The 19,476-nt window shown below is 40.3% G+C and overlaps 2 protein-coding genes across 4 annotated transcripts in view; one reads left to right on the forward strand and one right to left on the reverse strand.

The window, feature by feature from the left end:
• The window catches only part of KLF7 (KLF transcription factor 7), a 106,280-nt gene extending 92,471 nt beyond the window's left edge, over positions 1–13,809 (forward strand). For all 3 annotated transcript variants that reach the window (XR_015698741.1, XR_015698742.1, XR_015698743.1), the window contains one exon: positions 13,754–13,809. The gene's annotated coding sequence lies outside the window, so the exon portion shown is untranslated. The remainder of the gene's footprint in view (positions 1–13,753) is intronic.
• On the reverse strand, positions 3,340–17,237 carry CPO (carboxypeptidase O). The gene is made up of 11 exons (XM_009462293.2): positions 17,158–17,237; positions 13,803–13,878; positions 13,256–13,380; positions 10,683–10,797; positions 9,523–9,624; positions 8,657–8,761; positions 7,921–8,031; positions 6,654–6,744; positions 5,869–6,071; positions 4,841–4,925; positions 3,340–3,608 (listed from the first exon to the last, which is right to left on the reverse strand). The coding sequence occupies exons 1-11, from the start codon at positions 17,235–17,237 to the stop codon at positions 3,340–3,342; spliced, it is 1,362 nt and encodes a 453-aa protein (XP_009460568.2).
• Between the last annotated feature and the right edge of the window lie 2,239 nt (positions 17,238–19,476).

Below are 19,476 nucleotides of genomic sequence, written 5' to 3' on the forward strand. Positions count from 1 at the left end.
ATAAAAGAATCTTTTAGTTTTGCATGATAACTTTTAGTTTTGCATGCGTTTACACATGAGTAAATCAAAAGTCACACTGTTGTCTCAGTAGGATACTCCTGTGCTTCTGCTAACATGCAAGAAATCAGAATGCGGCTCTTTCCATACTTCATCATAAAGCAAAACCTGGCAAGGGCCAGAGAAGGCAACAAAGGAACGCAGGACAGATAAAGCCAGGCAATGGATTCATGAAGTAAGGAGAGTTTCAATAGAGACCTCCATACTATGTTTTTCTCTAAAATTTTCCTTTGCAAAACATGGTTGATAAAGTACACCCTCTCTGCACTGGTTTTTGTCAGCCATATGTATCACTCTTCCACAAGCATAAAAGGTACGCAAAGAAGTCAGCAAACCGGGAGGCTGTGTGAAATATAGAGCCCATATAATGTTTGTAAAGATCAATTTGCTGCAGCCTTGGCCTTTTAGTGGTTGTGGCTTGCTTGTGCAATGATAGTTCCTAAAAGGGGCTGTAAGCAGTCATTGCAGGACATCTGCTCTGCAATGGCAATGGGGGCAAGGTGCTGCTTCCACACAATCTTCATTTGTGGTTTCACTATGCAAAGTGGGTGAGTTATTGCTGACAGATCCAAGGAGCTGTAAGCCCAGGCATGATCAGTGGGCTGACAGCAGCAGACATTCTTCTAGATAATGATTATTGCCAAATACCTCATTTTTTTTCTGGCAAAGTCTTCCTCTCCGCTTCTATGATTCTTGAATGCTGGGAATGCTGGAGGCAAAATCTCCCCTCATCCCCCTGCCTAGATGCCATGTGCAGGGGCATCTTCCCCTGCCTGATGGTGGTTATTGCAACAAGAGGAGCTAATGAGGGACTGAGCCAGTCCACAGAAATCTGCTAATTAACTTTGAGACACACCTGGTTGTATCTTGTAGTGGTAAAAAATTTTATCAAAAGATACCCAGGATCACTAAAACCAGCTCCCTTCCTCTCTGGCTCTAGGTGTACAGGTTGTGCAATGCCTCTGAATCTAGTAAAGAAGCCCTGGCCAGCAGCATTTTTGTACCAGTGTAGTCATGTGTTAGTTTTGAAAAGCGCTTGGTGGCAGCCCAAGCTTGGGTTGGCTTTGGCAAGGTGAGCATGTGGGCATTGGTCCCCAGAGGGCACTGCCATCTGCTGCTGGTGGCACTGGGGAGCTCCACTGCTGTTTGCCAGCAAATGGCTACAAAACACTCATGGTCAAACCCCACTTGCTTAAAGACAGATAACAGTCATGGGCCAGATGGACTTGTCTTGTTTCTTACAGTTCCAAAGACACAATATACAAATACAAATATAAAGACTTACAAGTCACATCCTAAACTAAACATAAGTTTGGGGAGTGATGCTTCTGTGGGGAGAAGTACTAATTAGTGACACCTTCTGCTACAGAGCCCAGCAACAGACGGGTCTTACTGTAAATGAGTGGTTGGTCTGGAAGGACTATGCTCTGGGGAACCTGCAGGAGTTAGACAGATTTAGCTACACCAGTTGGTAATAATCTGTGGACAATGAACACAGGAGTTAAGATTTGTCAACTAACAGTACAGACAAAATGACAATAAGATGTGCTTTGGAAAAATGACTGCAAGGTTTTGGTGTTTTGTTTTTTTTTTTCAACAGTACCATGGTCAAGTGATATGCATCTTTCTCTTGGCAGCACTGGAAGAGAATTGGACAAAAGAATTTTCCAGGTTCTGCCACAGACCCTCTATGACATCTTAGTCAAGTCACTGAGTCTTGCTGTACTTCATAACTTGAGGACAGTAATATTTCAGTCCTCTCAATGTCCTTTGTCTGTGAGTTTTCTGGAAGAAGCTCTTGATCTGCATTTGCCATCACTAGCCTTCAAGCAGTCGGGGGAAAAAAGAAACATTCTCTTCCCCAAAGTTGGAAATATTTTGTTGAAAATATCTGGTTAGAACACTTTCAATTTTCAAGCAGAATCTTGACATTTGCTAAGAAAATCAGATATTTCACACAAAATCTTTTTTTTTTTTTTCTTTCCCCCTGGACTCTTCATTTTCTATCAGGAAAAAAAGATCTATCCTATTATCTGTAATAGCAAAGCCTGGTGGACATATTTCTGGGATGCGGGACTCCTGGATTCAAAAGCAGACAGGGTACAGGTTAAAATAGGTCTTCTCCATTTCAGTGAATGCCCTGTACCCTCTGGTGTTGTCTGTGACAACACAGAAGCTCTTTCCTTGGCATTTCCTTTCAAGTGGCTCAGGCAGATGGTCCCTGCTCAATGGGCTGAAACGTTTCCTTTCCTCTGGCACTCCATTGAGTGGAGTATGAGGATCCCAGGCAGATCCCTGCAGGCTGCCGTCTCTCCCAAGTGATGGAGAGACACGCAAGCGGGCCCCAGTCCTTCTGCAAAGTCAGCCCCAAAGGATTAAGGTGGTTTGTAAGAAAGGCACCCCTCTGTAAATAGGCTTTCTTTACATACCATCTCTAATGAAATCCCTTAGGAGTCTGACTTTAGGAGAATATTTGTCGCCACCAGTCACACAGTTTCAGAAGTTGATGCAAAGAAATCACTCTCTGGTCTGCTCTGTTCTGTAGGAATAGCACCCCATCCTCATCTTCCTCTTCTCTTTCCCTTTCGTATTTTTGAAGGATTTGGACAGTTTCTATCTTCACTAATCTGACTGCATCTAAGCGACAGGGCCACACCTCTTGTGTGTCCCCACATGCTTGCACCAGCTCAACTCTTCAGCTTCTTTCAGGCTGCTGTTGATGGTTGCCTGACTATGACCTTTCACCAGCTTTCAAGGCCCTGTATTTTCTGGTAAATCCCAATGTGACAGTTTAGGGAAGGAAGGTGGATGTCAAGGAATCTGTCCAATTTTCTGCAGTGGGAACTGGGGACATTGAAGTGTCACAGGCATCCTGCTAATGCCAGCAAGACCCAGGAGTCAGCGGGGTCAGGCAGTGGGGAGAATTGTGACAGAGCAGGACTGTGGCTGACAGAAGGGCTTCATAGGCTCAGGTGAGCTCCTGAAAACATGCTTAAGAACCAGGGATTAATAGTGCTCGAGTAATAGTGCTCTGTCCCTGTGTGTACTCAAGCTGGCTTGTTGCAGAGCCAGCAAGTGAAGCTTGGGAAATTGCCACAGCTCTTCATCCTTTCCTCCTTCCCTAAAACACAGCTATCAAAACCACAAGTGGATGCTTGTATTTTGTGGGATGAGCCTTTATTGAAATACTTGCATTTAGTTTCTCTGCTCATGTAATTTTGTCTTCTCAAAGGGACATTATGCGTTGCATGGGAGTCTCTTGCTGGATTCTCTAAGCCATTTTTAAGAAACAGTCCATGTAAGTACAACACTCAGGCAAAGGCTCAGGCCCAGGCTGCCAGAGGTCAGCATCACAGCCCCACCTGGGAAGTACTTCTGATCAACATAGTCTATGATAGTTGTCACAGCCAACATAGTCTCCTCACATGTGGGTTGGATCTGGTCGTGGGGTAGAACAAATCCATGAGTACCCTTGTCTCGCAGTTCAAATGTGTAGGAGAAAGGAATGCCAATCATGTGAGCCCAGTCCCGTGAGGAGCCTGAGTTATTGTCTGTGAATTTAAAAATGGAGAGGAGATATATGCATTAAGCATGGTTCTTTGAAAATACTTCTTGCTATAGTTAATGCAAGATTATAGCAGAATCCCTGAACTAAGCAGTAACCGTATATCACTGTGACATGGAGAGCAGAGTTTCTAGGTGCTGCAATTCTTATTATACTAAAAGTCTTCGACGGAGCTTCCTAAGTGAAACAGTCCTCCATAAGATGGTATTGTACACTAACAGGAGATGAGTTCCAGAGATTCTGTGTTTTTAGCATTTTACTGTGATTAGCGTGAGGTACAAGATGGATTGGCCATTTGTCTTTTCTGGTACTTCATTTCCTACATTGACACTGCCTGGAATTTCTTTGTATATTTGTTTTTAAGCATAATTTTTGTCAAGTCTGAAAAATTTCTGGCTACTCTATATCACTGTTCATCTGCCTCATGGATCTATGGATCTTTTTTCTTGCCTATTCAGTATAAGTACAAACCCTGGCAAAATGCAGTCCTAGGCATGGACAAGTTACCTTATACTTACACCTCATTGCTCATGCAGTAGGTGACTCGTGACTCAGGGACTGGCACAGATAGGCAGATAGTGCATATGCAAAACCGCGTGGGTACTGGAGCTAACTACTTACTTACTGTAGTGAGAGACTAGCATGACTTATTGCTTACTGGGAAAAGATTGGGTTTACCAGGCAGTGTCTAGGACCCTCTAGTCCTCTACATAAAGGATGTCAACTAGTATCAGCCGTGATGGTGTGTTCGTGATATGGCTATCCAGTCTATTAGGAATGAGGCTGAAACCAGCATATTTCACACAGAACTTGCAAGCAGCTGCCATGTGCTAATGTCTGATGGAGTAACTATAGACCTGATTGGGATTTTAATTTTTGCTTGACTCCAGTGAAGACAAATAGGAGTTTTGCTGCTGACTTCAGCAGGGTCAGGATGATCTATCACCAATCTCCTTCTGTCCGCTGTGATGTATCTGTGAGGAATTCATGTAGGAACTAGCTTCTGATCAATGCTTCCTTCCTTCCCGCAGTCAGCTTTATAACGTACAGTGTTATCTTGTATTCAAATGACTGCTGCTTATGTTCCACTGAACCAGCCCATTAAATATTACTCAAAGAGGAAACTCAGCAAAACAGTATTTACTGATGCCTGTGACACAAGAATGGCTCTCTTTTTTGAAAAACAGAGCAATCAAAGGAAAACATAAAGAAACTTACATAAAATTAAAGAGGTTGGTCCTACTTCATAGCTGGTCCCATACTTTCCCATCAGGGCAGCAGCTGCTTTCTCGGCAACGTGCATCTGTAAGTTCAAAATAGGAACAGTATTGTCATCAGTGCCAGTACATTTGGCAGGTATTATGAGTGGACCCAAATTTTTGTCTCTTTCAGCTTTACATTTACAGATGAGCTTTAAGTTTTGATGTTATTAGCTCAGGACTTTAGAGAAACCCATTACAAACATTGTGGCAAATTGTCCTTATATTTTTTTTTAATGCAAATTATGTTAAAATTTTAAAAATTACTCTGCTATTAGGTAGAGAAGATATTTGCTTTGTTGTAAAACTAGAGGGCTGTCTTTTGGAGAATTAGAGTCTATGCTGTATAGCATACTGATACTGACTACAGCAGTGATTGATCTCTTACACTTGTTATATTGCCATAGACATCTTTAGAAACTGAGCCGTAGACAGACTAAACGACTTCTGCAATGACTCATACAAAGTTCGAACCCAAGTCCCTCGTGCTCTTGACTAGTGCTCCAGCTACTGGAATGTTCATAAACACACATGTTAATGAACTCAAATTAGAACACTGAGAAACTGAGAGGAGAAGTGACCAAGAAGTAGTTGCCTATTTTGCTCCCATTCTCCTGGTGGGCACACTTGGAATGCCCTTTCTGGATGCAATCATGACAACCATGTGTGTATAATGTGCTGGCATCCTAAAGTGCAAATGCGTTCTTGTGTGCAGCAAGAACTTGGTGCTTTTCTCCACTTACCTTGCATTGCAGTAACCCTATCTGTAATAGTTCAATTTTCCTGATTTAAGATGAAGGATTAGGATTAATTCTGAGGCAGATAAACCTTCCTGACACTGCACAGAATGGCAATAACTCTGGGAACCAAGTCCCCGAATAAGCCCAGCTCCTCTGAAGGAAAGGCAAGAGGGCAAATAGAGTTGTGCCACATGCTACTGCCTGTACTTGTTCTCTACAAGTGTAGAAGATTAATGTTTTGCCCTACCAGTTCTTCACTGTTACTTGGAGGTTTAGTTGTGGAACCATACGGAGTGAGGATGTACTGTCCATAGGAGTGAATTGTTAAATAGCACAAAATGTCACTCTTCTTCCTTTCGATAAACTGAGCCACAGCTCTTGTCTCAGGCTCTGATTCTGGTCCAGATCCACAGAAGATTTCACTGCTGCAGTTATAAGAAACACCAATACCTGGAGAGGAATACAAAAAGCGAATCAAAGGAGAGACATATAAACACCAGTGCAGAGGGAACAGGGAAATTTACCTTGGAGTGTTATGGCATGTGTTTATGTGGGTGGGGGGACTAGACAGCTCAGTGGAACTTTAACGTTTTACTCTGTTGGTAGCAACTAAAATTTGCTACAAGACTGAAATATTTAACACACATTTACAGGCTGGCTGCAACGAAAACACTCTGACACCACCACAGTGTACCACCTGCCAGGGAAGCTTTGGAGGCTCCTTGAAATTCATGGCAAACACAAATACTGGCTGTTAAGTAACTAACTAACTCCTAACATTGCTGCCTAGAGCTGATGCTTGCTCCTGCAGTGAATTAGAGGTATAGTTATATAAGCAGTGATTTTCTGCTCACAAAAATAAATGCCAGTTAAGTCAATGACTTAATATTTTTACAAACCAGGTTTTTATTTTTACATATGTCTTGATGACAAGATGAGCATTCCTTTCTTATAGGACTTCATCTTATTTCAGAGACTAGTTATTACTCTTGCTTTACATTGTGTTGCTGATCTGAAATACTTGGAACTTACTGCCCCAGGAGGAATTGAAATTTCGGTTCAGATCTGTCCCGTAGCAGGTGCCATTCATATGTGGAGAACGGTTTTTCCTCCACAAACGATCCTGAACAAAAGTAACTTCAGTTACATAAGAACAACTCAATGATCCATAGGGCCTAGTGATAATATGGTGTAAAGATTCCTTTATTTTAGACCTCTGCATTCTGAGTAACTCTTGTATTGTAAGAGTGCAACTCTGTGTGCAAGGGTGATAACGCTTAGTGATAGAACATTTTATTTACTACAGCCAGGGTGTCATAGTTCACAAACCTGCATGTACCTTGAAATGAGCCTCCTGAGCTTTAAAAAAAAAAAAGTATGCTTTTTCTGTAGTACTCAACTGCTTCCATGCAGTGTTGTACTCCTAAGAAAGATGTGGCATTGTGAGGGATACCTCTGTGTCCAAGAGACGATAGCTGAACTTATGTTTGTTTCAGATTCAAGAAGATGAATGCTTTTTTGTCAGCTGATCTTGCTGCTGCTCCTTGGTTCCCTGCTAGACTCACTGCTGTACTTGGTTCTCTGCAGACCTCACTGTTCTGCCTGTATGAGCTTCTCGACTGAATTACCTGTGCATCCAAGTGCAATGTGTGGTATGCCCCAAACCTGCTGGGGACCAAGCTCAGAGACAGCAGGATCCACATGGCAGTAGGCTGAGCCTGTTGGGCCATGCTGAGGTCCTGCATTAGAAGGTGTTTTGACTGCACTCAGGAGCCTAGAAGCATGATGAGAGTTGCTGACAACCAACGTTTTGCATTATTCTCCATATTAGGAAAATTATTTGGGAGGGCACACTTATTTCAAAACCAAATAGCCCAATATTTGACCAATTTTCTTCCTGTCCCATGCTGCAAAGGTGCTTAGACCCATCTGCTAGTTGAGATCCCTTGTGAATAATGACTGACTCCTCCAGACATGCTTAACTCCATCAACCAAGACTTGAGCTGTTCACAGGGAACTAAGTCCATCCCCAGAAACCCAAAAGGAATTGATCTTGTGGTTTTGTCCTTCTCTCTTCCCAAGGCTCATGACATTTGCTAGGAATTTTTAGCCCTGTAATCTCAAGTGACTGCTGATTTACCAGAAGAAAAAAAAAACTCTGCCATGAGAGGATTTGTGTGAGTAATGATTCTGTCACTGTTCTCTGTTTAAATGTAATTGCTATGATTGTATTTAAAATTAACAAAATATGCTGTGCACATCTGACTTTCAATCTAGTTCCTGAATTTTCACTACTTGCTTTTTCCCAGGAATAGATGTAGCCATCAATATTGAGGACTGGCAAGACGTAGAGGTCCAAATTCTGCAGAAATCTGCTTATCTTTGGGTCAGATTTGTAATTTTGAAGAATCTGAAAAGAAAAAATATAGAGGACTGAGCAGAGAATCTAATGGCAATCACTGGAAAGAGCTAGTTTTGAACTAGTGTCAGGGAATCACTCATTCCTGGATATCACCATGATATCCAAGATCTACTTGATCCCCAGATATGTTGAGATACCTACCTTTTGCCAGTAACAAAGTGACAGTGTATCCAGTTATAGTGTACTTCATATGAATACAGTCTTGCAGGTGTAAAAGCTGCATGATAGCATACTTGCACAACAGGTACTTTCAGTACACATGGAACATTGCTATACTATATCTTAGGGTTGCTTTATCCCAGGGGAACTGTGGCTTTGTGATTCAGAGAGGCTTGATCCAAAAGCCACTGTGGGAAATGGAGAGATAGCTATCAAGTTCAGCGTCTTTGGAATCAGTTCAAGTGGAAGAAACAATGCGCTATCAAATAATGTCCCATATCTCATCTCAAACTGTGATTTGGACTTAGGTCTCCACAGGTATCTGTGTACTATTTTTGAAAATCATATTTTAACAGAAAAAAACATAATTCTTGGTACTACGATAGAGAAGACAACTGAAGTACTCAAAGTGATATGGTTTCTTTATTATCTAAGTGGAAAAGTGAGGACTCACTTCTTTCACAAACCACTGGCAGAAGGCTGGAGAGATCCATTCTCTGGCATGAATCCCACAGTCCATCCAAATGATCTTTTTGGTTCTATCTGATGGTTGACTGATCTGGGAGAGTGTAAAAATGATCATTTGGAAAACTATTACATTACAATAAAATAGCCTAGCATAAAACAGAAAGAAAAGGATATGCCTTGATATGCCGTTGAGCCATCTGAGGTTATTATTATTACAGACATCATTATGACAAGCTCTCCTTCCTAATAAGCCCATCTCTGTAGTATCGCAGGGCAAAAGTTTCAAAGTGTCTGTTGAGCAGGACTGTCAATAAAACAGTTTCTTTTTCATTTATGTTAGTCATTCACAGGACTGGTTCTTTGAGATTTTTTTTTTAGAAGGGGAAGCACAAAAAGGCAGGGAATCTAATTTTACTCAGTGATAGGGACAGATTAGACAATAACTAACCCAATTATTAAGACTATGGCTTTTACTAGAGTGTCTGATAAAAAATGTCATGGAATACTCCTACAGAGAGGCTATATGCTGTAAAAAGTAATAAAAACAACAAAGAAACCCTCTTTATCCTCACACACAGCTGTTGTCAAGCTAGTTTCAGCTTGATTTGTATTTCTAAACAAGACTTCAGTTAAATTTGTTGTTTTCACTGTGTAATAGCAATAGCAAGGTTATGGTGATAGTATATATGAAAGTTGGCAGATCTTACTGTACTGTTGAGTAGTAAAACCATCTCCTGTTATTTCAGTGAATTGGGATGAGCACTGTCTTAGGAAAAATCTGAATCCTGGCTTCTCCTGTATACTTTTTTGTGAAGATACCTTTTACTCATTTTAAGAAAGTTCCTCCCTTACCTTCAGATAATACATTGTTCGATTCTCGATTGTCTTCCCCAGGTTGTGCTGAGTCACCAGCTCACTGTTGCTTTTCTGGATCTGAGTCATCCATTGATAAATCTGAAATAGTCACAGAGGATTCTTAGTCCAAAGTAGGAGTTGCCTTCTCTTTCCCACCTCCATTTCCAGATCAAAGCATTTTCTTTTGCTTAGACGAGCAATGTTTCCCTCAGAGCCTATTTCAATCTGTGATATCACTTAACACCCATGGAAGGCCTTTCACTTGCCCCTGAGCAAAGGCATGATCATATCTCACTGGGTGTTAAAAGATAGCATCACTACAACACAACACTGATACTCTATTCTGGATCTCATTCAACATGCCCATCTTATTGGGCATCTTTCTGTTGACTCCACCAGACATAGAGCCACACCATCAGATCTTCAAAACAGTATTACAGTCTGTTCCCTATCAGTACTGATTTTCCACATCTGAGTTCAGCAGCAGTCATCCCCAATGGGTAGCTCAAACAAAACATACATGAGGATTGACGCTGCTCTCTCACTTTTATGTGGCTAGGAGGAAGAATACCACCATGCTCTGCCTTTGTCCAGGCTTGCCCATTGGTTTGTGAAACATAGCACCAAGAAGTCTTCACTACCCACCCTCATGACATTATTCTCTCCTGAAGTGTCAAAAACCTGTCCTTAAATTACTTCTTTCTACAGATCTCCCACTGTTCACCTCTTCTTCCTCACTGGGGTTCCAGAGACCCCAACAGTCATTGCACTTCACATTTGGCTCGGCATTAAACATACTGGGGCTTAAATGAATAAATACTAGAGATAATGATAAAGCATAATAGGGTAGAAAGGTAGCAAACCAATCAACTGAACCCCAGAATATTATTTGCAAAACAATGTGGCTACTTCACGCAGAGCATTTAGGTTTTGGTCAGGGAGGAATCAAGGATTTAATCAAAGTCAATGGCAAATTCATGTTCAATTCAACCAGGCCAAGATTCTAGTCAAAGAGTAAGGACTGATTCTGCAAAGAAGAAAGCCAGAAAGAGCTCCACTGACTTCAGCTGAGCTTTCTGCAAGTACAGAGTTTCTTGCTGTGGCATTTGCAAAATAGCAGCAACAAAGAAAGCAAGCAGACTTGGGTTCCTCTTTACCTCTTCCATTGGATGATATTGGGTGTAGACATAACCTTCCGGGACCTGCCTGTGGCTGCTCCTCTCCCTTGGCATGCTCTGATCCACAAGTTCCTGCACGTCAGGTATTAGGACTCTGAGGGGAGGGGAAAGGGGGAGATAGAAAAGAAAAAATCCCTAACAATTACTGCAGAACTATCATGGGGGGTACCTTGCTTACATCAACAAATGAAAGGATTTAGCCTCTTCTGTTGTGAGCTGCCTGGCAAATTCATCACCATCAGCATAATGGTTACTTTCATGTAAGAGAAAGTTCAAAGTACTGAGATTTTCACTGGGTTTTAACAATAAAGTATTAATTTTACCAGATTTTTTTTTAAAGATTGACAATTTTCTGTTAAAAAAAAATGTTCAATATCTTTCTTTTCTTCACCACTTCTAATTCTGGGCAAAACTCTAAAATACCATGTTTGGGGAAAAGGAGGGAAAAGTGAAAAAAAGTGATTGCAAAATTCAGAACAAACCCCCTCTTTCCTTCAAAAAGCTCTTCTTGCTTTTAGCTACAAATTAGTTCAGAAATTAGTATAGCACAGGCATGATTCCGTGATCAAGGGAGTCAATAAAACCTTTTCCTTGGCTTCAGAAGACTTTGGATCATACACTCTGCTTTCTCACTGCAATCAGCCCCTTGTAACACTGTTACAAATCTGTGCTCATTGTAAACGCTTGCAATAAGACAATTGCAAAGGTAGCTTAAACATTGTTGATTTCAAACACTGTAAGTGCTAATAGGCTATTCTGCTGACAGTAGCACTGATCGGCATCTCTGGAAACTGAACATACGAAACTTATAAGAGTAGTTACAGCTGACTTTCACTCTGAGCTTTGATGTTTATTCACATCTGAACTTCAAACTAAAATTCAGGCAGTGCAAATTCCCATGAACTGAAGCCACACACGCAAAATGCCTTATCAGAGCTCTGGAGAATTGAAATCCCAGAGTCTGACACAGTCAGAATATTGATGTCCTGATTATAATTTGTCATTTATGTCTCTATCATTATATACCTAACTGTCATGTTACCTTCCTTGCATGTCAACTGCCTTCTAAAAGGTGGTTCCTGCTTTGAATCTGTTATAGGAACTTTAACTGTAACACTGCCATACTTATCTCAACCCCTTTGCAATACAAAGCCAAAATTTCAGCTTGACTGTTAAATTACCCACATCTTTCTTTTGGACCCTACACAAGATAGATACAGTTCTGGCCCCAGTGTAAGGAAAAAAAAAAAAAAAAAAGATTAAGCTGCTAACTTCAGTTTAGTCTTTAAATTTGCACTAGAATCAGTTGAAACCATTAGAAACTGAAGAGCCTTGATATAAATAAGGGGTTAAATATCTTCTGGTACGTTGTCTAAGTCCTGAATACCTAAACCTGATGCTAGATCATTTGTACTGGCTCCCACCTCATCTCTCTCCATCTCTGGTTGTCAGGGCATCACACTTACTAAGAAGAATTTGTCAGGCAAGGTGCAGGATGTCAAGATTAGCTTTAACTCTAAACAGCTTTGAAGTGGCACCAATCCTCCTTTAACTTATCTTTGATTGGTAAATGTCAGTGTATGTCCATAGGCCATTTGTCACCAGCCCTGAATGACTACAGGATTGTTTATATGAAATATAGCTAGCTACTGGTTACCTGAAAAAGTCAGTTCCAAATGGGAATGGGACTGTGTGAGGAATAGATCTTATTTAATCCCATTTGGCTTTATAAACACTCTTTGTATCTGGATTAGATCTTCTGGTTAGAAGTAAAAGCGTGGCAGTTAGTGAAGATGTGTGGCTGGGTAGGTGTTATAAAGCCTCATGAGCCATTTGCAGCTCACGGCTCCCACTTGTGTGTGCAGTGGGGACCAGCCACCGGGACCTTTGTCCCAGGCTGGGATGTCTCTGTTTGGCTGGATGGTGCCAGGAAATTCTCATCAGCCTGGAGGAGAAGCGGGGGATAAGGGTAGGAAACTGCAGCTTTGAAGAATCTGTCTGAATATTCACTTTGAAAGGGCTCTTCTCCAAACCAGACAAGCAACAAAAGACAGGGAAGGGAAAAGGGAGAGAGACTGCTTCTCTGCAGTGACACTGATTAAACCTTTGGGCTCTCCAAAATAGGGAGGACCCTGTGTTCAAGTATCCATGCTTTCCAAGAGCAAAGCATGCTCCTATAAGTAGTGATTGTACCAAGTCTGGCTTCCTGACTTCAGACTAAAAAACTGAGTCATGCATCTGAGTACCATCCTCTGCCACTGAGAAGGCAACAGCAGGAAACAAGACAGACTGGGCTGTCTCAGATCCCAGCTCCAAATTCACAGTCTAGGCTAGTTGGAAGGTGAATAAACAGGGCATAGGGGAATGTACTCTTAAGACTCAAAGGCATCTGTGCATTGGGTAGGTCAGGGTAAGTTGGAGGCACTTGGAACAAAGGTTGGGTCCTATCGTCAGTCCTTGCTGACTGTTCATTGGAAAGGGCTAGGTCCTTTTGTGATAGCAAGGAAGATTGTTAGAGCCAGACTTTCCCATCAGGAAATTAGAGGTTGTACTTGTAAGAGATCATGTGCTGATCTAAGCTGTCTTTCACGTCCTGCACCAGAGGGGCTGGGACCCTTATGTGCAGGTCTTCTCCAGCCCAGATGTCTTCAGGCAGCAGGGGCTTCCACAAATCCAGCTGTGCAGAGGAGAAGAAAGAAATGCACAAATCAATCTCTGTTTTCAGAATGAGAAAATATATTTAAGATAGAGTAGCTGCATATCAATAAATGAAAGAAATTTTCCTTCAAATTCTCCCCTTAATTATTCTCCAGCCATCTGTTCATAGAGCATGCAGCACAGGCTTAGTGTTTCCATTGACTCAGGCACCACTTCATAAGGAGCAGCACCTTCACAGAGCCATGCAAGGAAACTAACTTCTTTCCATAAATTCCTTCAGGTACTGGAAGGGCAATTCCACCCTACACTAAGAAAAAAAGTTAGGTAAAGCTTTTTCAAGTTTACTTTAACCTTCATTCCTGTCCAAAGTTACATGCAAATCTCTTTTACAGGCTAAGACCCCACTCTGCTTTTTGGGCACACATGGTTATTCTTACTCACCAGTAAAGTGCTGCAAAGATGCTGAAGATGCTGGACTTGTTGAAATGTTTCTGGCACAATATGCAAAACCTGATCCCTGGAAATTCAGCAGAACAACAAGATAAGTTTAAATGTCTGTTAAAGTATCCATGATTTCATAAGTCAAAAGGAGGTATTTTGTTATGTAGAAGGAAGACAGAGCATGTAACTGAGTGCTGTTCCAACAAAAACATGTCTGAGTGATGAATTCCTAGAATGTTTTAGGTACAAATAGGACTAAGTAATGTGAGTTTTCTGTTGCTAGAGTGTTAGGTTAACTCTGCTTCCTTGCCAGTGGCAATTCTTTATTCACCATACCAGCTTCACTGAAGCCAACTGCTCGCATGAGCCCTGGTATGTGTTTCTGCCTTTACAGGACCAGGGCCAAAACAAGATCATTGGTAATATATCATAAACTATTTATTTGATCAGATGTCACTTTTTTTTTTTTTTCCTGTTTGGGAATTATTCAATTATTCCAGATAGACTTTGTGCTTTGCTGATCTACTTCAGCATGCAAAAACATTAGATAGCCATGATAAATAAACATTGCTAAGAGCTTGAGATGTTCACAAACTACTTGTCATGAGAATAACCAATTTATTCCACAAATAGTAAATAGTGTGGTCTCCAGAATTACATATTCTTATTCAGTTTGCAAGAAACAAAAATTTCTAGTACAGGATCTATCATTTTATCTTTCTAGAAAAAACACACAGATCCAGTGTCTGAGTATATATTTTCATGAGGCCCCATGAAACTTTCATTTACTGCAGGCTTAATCTGAAAAGAATATTGAAAGTTTACAAAGAACAAATTAAAATGGCTGGAAATGCAGAAAAAACAAATCTGTGTGTTCTGTTAAAAAAGCCTTTGCAATTATTTTTCTGATTTTTTTTCAGTATTCGTTCAGATCAGCTTTCCAGGACTGATAGCAAGTGTGACATTTCTAATGAAAGGGTTTCATAATAAGGAGTGGATTTTGATGACTACATTACATTACTCAAAGGTGAGATACCAGTTATTCACTACTGATGTGATAGACTGGGGAACCTGAGAAATATTTGTTCGTAACCAATAACTACTGCTTCATAGTCTCCTTCAGTGACTTCAGTGGGCCTTGGAGCCTTTACAGGACAAGTACAAAAAAAGAACATTTTACGTTTTAAAGCTTTTGTAACATAAATTCTTGTTGCAAAAGCCTTGCATGACTTTTTATTAAAGCCATGGTCATTATGGTCATCAATATAATATGCTCTCATCATTTGGACTGCAACTGCTATCATTTGTGCTTCCATAAACAAATGTACAATTATCAGCTTAATATACATGCAAATAGAATTCACTATTCATTCACATTATCCACTGAAAAATAGGGGAATTTGGCAGGTTTTTTACATCTTTCTTGAAAAGATCACCTTTGCTGATAGAGAAACGTAGAACTTGGTAGTTAATATGGGCTGTTTACTACTGGTTCAGGAGATGCTATTAGTATATAGGACCCTCATCTATGGGGCAAAATGATTACATTTGCATTGCTAAAGATTTGGTACAACAGCCATAAGATCTTTGTAATAAACCTTGTAGATGCAGGATAAACATCTTTGCTATGAGAATAAACATCTCAGCTGCAGTTCAGAGTTTATTCTCTCTAAATGCCTGGGCTTGCTTTGCTTTTTTGTCTATCAGAAAGGGAAACAATATCCTGTAATATCTTTCTATCCTCATTGACATTATGTCTTAATTACACCAAATGAAAGAAATGCCAGACAGTCAGATTGCTGCCAGATGGCCAGCTCTTATTTACTGATAAACCTCTTACAATAGCCAGTGTGGAGACAAATCATTTTTAATAGTAAACTAAGATTAGAAAGCACACACTCATTTATGATTATGGACTAGGATTCTCAGTGGAAAAGTGCAAAGTCAGCCCATGTGATCACATGAGAACAACAGTTTTTTAAATGCTACAGTTAAGCTTTCTTACCAAATTGAAGGACTGTTCTCAGCACAAGTTGCATTTCCTTGGATGCTCATAGATCGGATATTTCATTTAAGTTGTTGAACAGAGCAAATAACAATGAACATGGGCTTTACTAGTCATTTCACTTTTGTACAGGTGCTACCCATCCAAAGTCACACTAACTATTTGATTAAGTATGTTTTTAAATCCCATGCAAGTACTCCACAGGTTCAGTCCTGGACAGCAATTAGAAACAAAAATGAACACTACATTACCAAGGGTCTGTTGGATTCTATTCAGTGAAGTCGACAGGCTCTGACTGCATCCCCGATACAAATCTAAAGACTAAATATTATCCAAGGGAAATAACACATTTTAAAGAGAGAAGTAGTGACTCTGTATGCTCTGCCAGGAGCTTTGCCAGGGGAGTTGTTGAACAGGTATACTTAAGGAGGAAGGAACTTAACTTGCAGTAGGTATTGTTTGGTTTTCTCTCCTTTTTAAAACTATATTCTGGGGATGTAATTAGTCTAGAGGCATTCAGCACTGGGTTACTTTCTCTGTTTACTTTAGAAAATTCCATGTATAAAGTTATATGTGGATAGCTGGCCTCCACACTATATTTGTGCCCCTCCTGCAAAACCCAACCCAACTGTTGTAAAGGCAGAGTGACCTATCATTCCTTGTAAAGTTGAGGGTGAATGAAACAAAATAGTTTAGATAGCCAAACAGCATAATTTTATAGCACTCCTTTTCTTATGAAGCAGAACTGAGAATGAAGAATACAGCAAAGCTAGACATTTCATACTTTTCAAAAACATTAATCAGTAATAAAAAATGTGATAATCTCATTCTCTGAACACCTCAGGGTGAAGATTATTTGGACCAACTCCATCAGGTTTTTTTGTTATTGTTACAGATTTCCAACAGGGGTTCAGTATCTGAGCTGCTTTTGAGACACTATCTTTTTCACATAACCTCAGCTGTCTTTTATTAATGGATATAATTTTGCTCAGTCATCCCTCCCGCTTTATACTCAGAAAAGACATTTTATTTCTACAGCATCTGATTTCAAAGTTCATTATGAAAGAGGCTGAGCCAAATTAATTTCAGCTAATGAAAGCAGAGCATCCTGAGATGCATTTGAGGGGCATTCTGTGTCTCCTGCGGCTGCAGCCATATCTTTGTTGGCTTGGATTTAGTTCCTCTTTCTTCATTTCTCATCTTTATGTTTTATTTCCAAGTCTTACAAAGCTTACAACTTAGTAACCTTATATCCAGGTTTTCAGTTCATAATTGTTATTATTATTCTTACACAGTGCCTGGGAATTTCACTGCATGCACAATTCTTCATGATACCCCATTCACACTCACCCGTCATATTGCAATTTCAAGCTGAGCTTTCCAGGAATTAGCATCCCCAGAGAAAAGATGATCCTAAGAAAAAGCCACATCTTTGTGCAGAGAACCCAGCCTTGACAGTGCAGGACTAGAGAGGAGGAGGATAGATCTGGATTGAACATTTTATTTGTACAATTATAATAGATAACCAGACTTATCCTGGAAGGGAACCTGTCCTTGTTGAATCATTAACTTCTACTTTTTCTTAATTCTCCAAGCTCTCCTCCACACCCCAAAACACAAACATATACGAATAGCAACATTCTCACTGAAGCACTTCTTCTAAGAAGTAAGAAGATTTTTCTATATGTCACCTTCAAATCTTTGAAAATATTATGTGGCAAAGTTGGTAGTCATTGGAGAAAGTGTTACCTGCAAGGTCCATGGCAACTAGTGAAGATTATCTTATAATAATCACAGGGATGGGAAGAACAAGAGAACAGCGGCAAAACAAGCTCCATCCTTGCTCACTTCCTTCCTGTGTTTGCGTCTTTGTGGAGCACTTCTTTGACCTCTTAGCTGCAATTCTGTCACTTGCCTAGCCAAAAAGAGGACATAAAAGAAACAACCAACATTCCTGTAAAAGGGAAAAATGGAGACATCAGAGTGTCATCTAAACCACTTTCAGCTGGACCAGATCAATCTCTGGCCACAGACTGTCAACTTTGCACTGTCATGAAGAGTGTTTTTGCTATATACTCAAAACAGTGGGCTGGTTACTGCCTAAAATATTTCATTTCTTGCTTAGTTCATATATCAAGAGTAAACAGTTAAATTCCTTCCTTACTAGACTATAGTTAGACATATAGCACAGTTCTTCAGAAATAAATTGTTTCACTCAGCTTCTCTCTTGGATTAAAGCTATCCCATGGTGATTTAATGCAGAAAACTGCATGGATTTTGGGTGAAGAGAGTCCAGTAAGTCAGTTTGTTTGTGTACACATGCATGAACATTAACTGTAATTATGGTATCTTTGTAAATCCTTCTCAGCAAAGTATGAAGTCCTCTTACATTACTACCAAGGCCGTCATCAAGAAAACAGGCAGCAGAACTGTCCCAGTATAAAAGAGGGACAGCTTAACTCAAAAGTGTATTCTCACAAAACCAGGCTGCCTGCAAGAGAATATGTTCATCTCCATAAATCACACCAGACCCTTCCCGTTTCATTGCCACACACTATAACCTGCTTAACAGCCTGAACCTGAAAATGGTGAATATTTTCCTCCATGTAGATATCCAACCGACAGTGACTTCCAGAAGAGCTGAAGGAAGTCCCATTTACAGGATTAGATGCAGCTGCATTTGTGAGGAATCAGAGAAACAAACTCATGTTGGAAGACCATATTCCATATTGACACTCAGGACATCTGCTCAGATAACCTTTGGTTTTGCTTCCTTTGTCTCCACCACTGCTATGAGGTGGACTAGTGTTTTGAAGTCTTCTGCAGTGTTGTCTGTGCCCTTTTACCAGAGTTGGCTTTGAACTGGGGTTCAATTCTTTGACAGGGACTCAGAATCTAGGAAAAAGAAAAATGGAGGCAGAGAGGATAAAAAACCAAAAGGCTTCATCTTTTTTTTTAATCTTGCAAAAAAGATACGCACAAATGGAGCAAATCATGATACCTGCTAAAATTCAACTCCAGCCCAAAGCTTACACCTCCATGCTGAAAGCAGAACCTATTTATTCTGTGGTGAAAACATTACTCCTATGATGCCAAATAGTTATGAAGATAGATAGGGTCATTTTACTTAATGGGCATAGGATTCAGAAGAAATGCCAGTTGCTTGCTAGGTCTTTGATTCAAATTCCTTTGAAGTCTAGTTGATTTTAATGGGCTTTAGATGAAAGTCCTGTGCAAATAATCATGGACATTTCCCACTGATTTAAAAAATGAACTTGTTTTGGGACTTCAGCAGAAGATTTGTTCATAAAAGACAATACTTAAGTATGTACTTAACGTTCAGCTTGCAAGCAGCACTACTGAATTCAGAATAAAAGCCATTAGAGACACTATTCTGCCACCAATGCAAAAATATCTTGGGACGAACAGTTAACTTCAACAAGCCTATTGCCCTCTTGGGCATAAATAATATCTCTCTCAATAATAAAGTCTGTTCTTTGGTCAGGTTCTTACTGGCAGCTGCTTATCTTTCTAGCAAATGTGGAAGGCAGCTTAATCCATTTATTCCCTCCTTGAAAACTGTGTGCAAAAAGGCATGGGACATTCTGGGGAGAGGAAAGGTCGTAAACATATGGCACAAACATGCCATATGAAACCATGCAGCGTCCT

This window comes from Nipponia nippon, unplaced genomic scaffold, assembly GCF_047370975.1.
Source record: "Nipponia nippon isolate SJK-2023a ecotype South Korea unplaced genomic scaffold, ASM4737097v1 scaffold_5, whole genome shotgun sequence".
NCBI lineage: Eukaryota > Metazoa > Chordata > Aves > Pelecaniformes > Threskiornithidae > Nipponia > Nipponia nippon.

Coding starts and splice junctions, on each gene's coding strand:
- CPO (XM_009462293.2), bottom strand. CDS start 17,237: ATGTGGCTTTTTCTTAGGATCATCTTTTCTCTGGGGATGCTAATTCCT. Junction 8,032..8,656: donor GCCAGTGGTTTGTGAAAGAA/GTGAGTCCTCAC, acceptor TTTTCTTTTCAG/ATTCTTCAAAATTACAAATC. Junction 6,745..7,920: donor ACATCTATTCCTGGGAAAAA/GCAAGTAGTGAA, acceptor ACTTTTGTTCAG/GATCGTTTGTGGAGGAAAAA.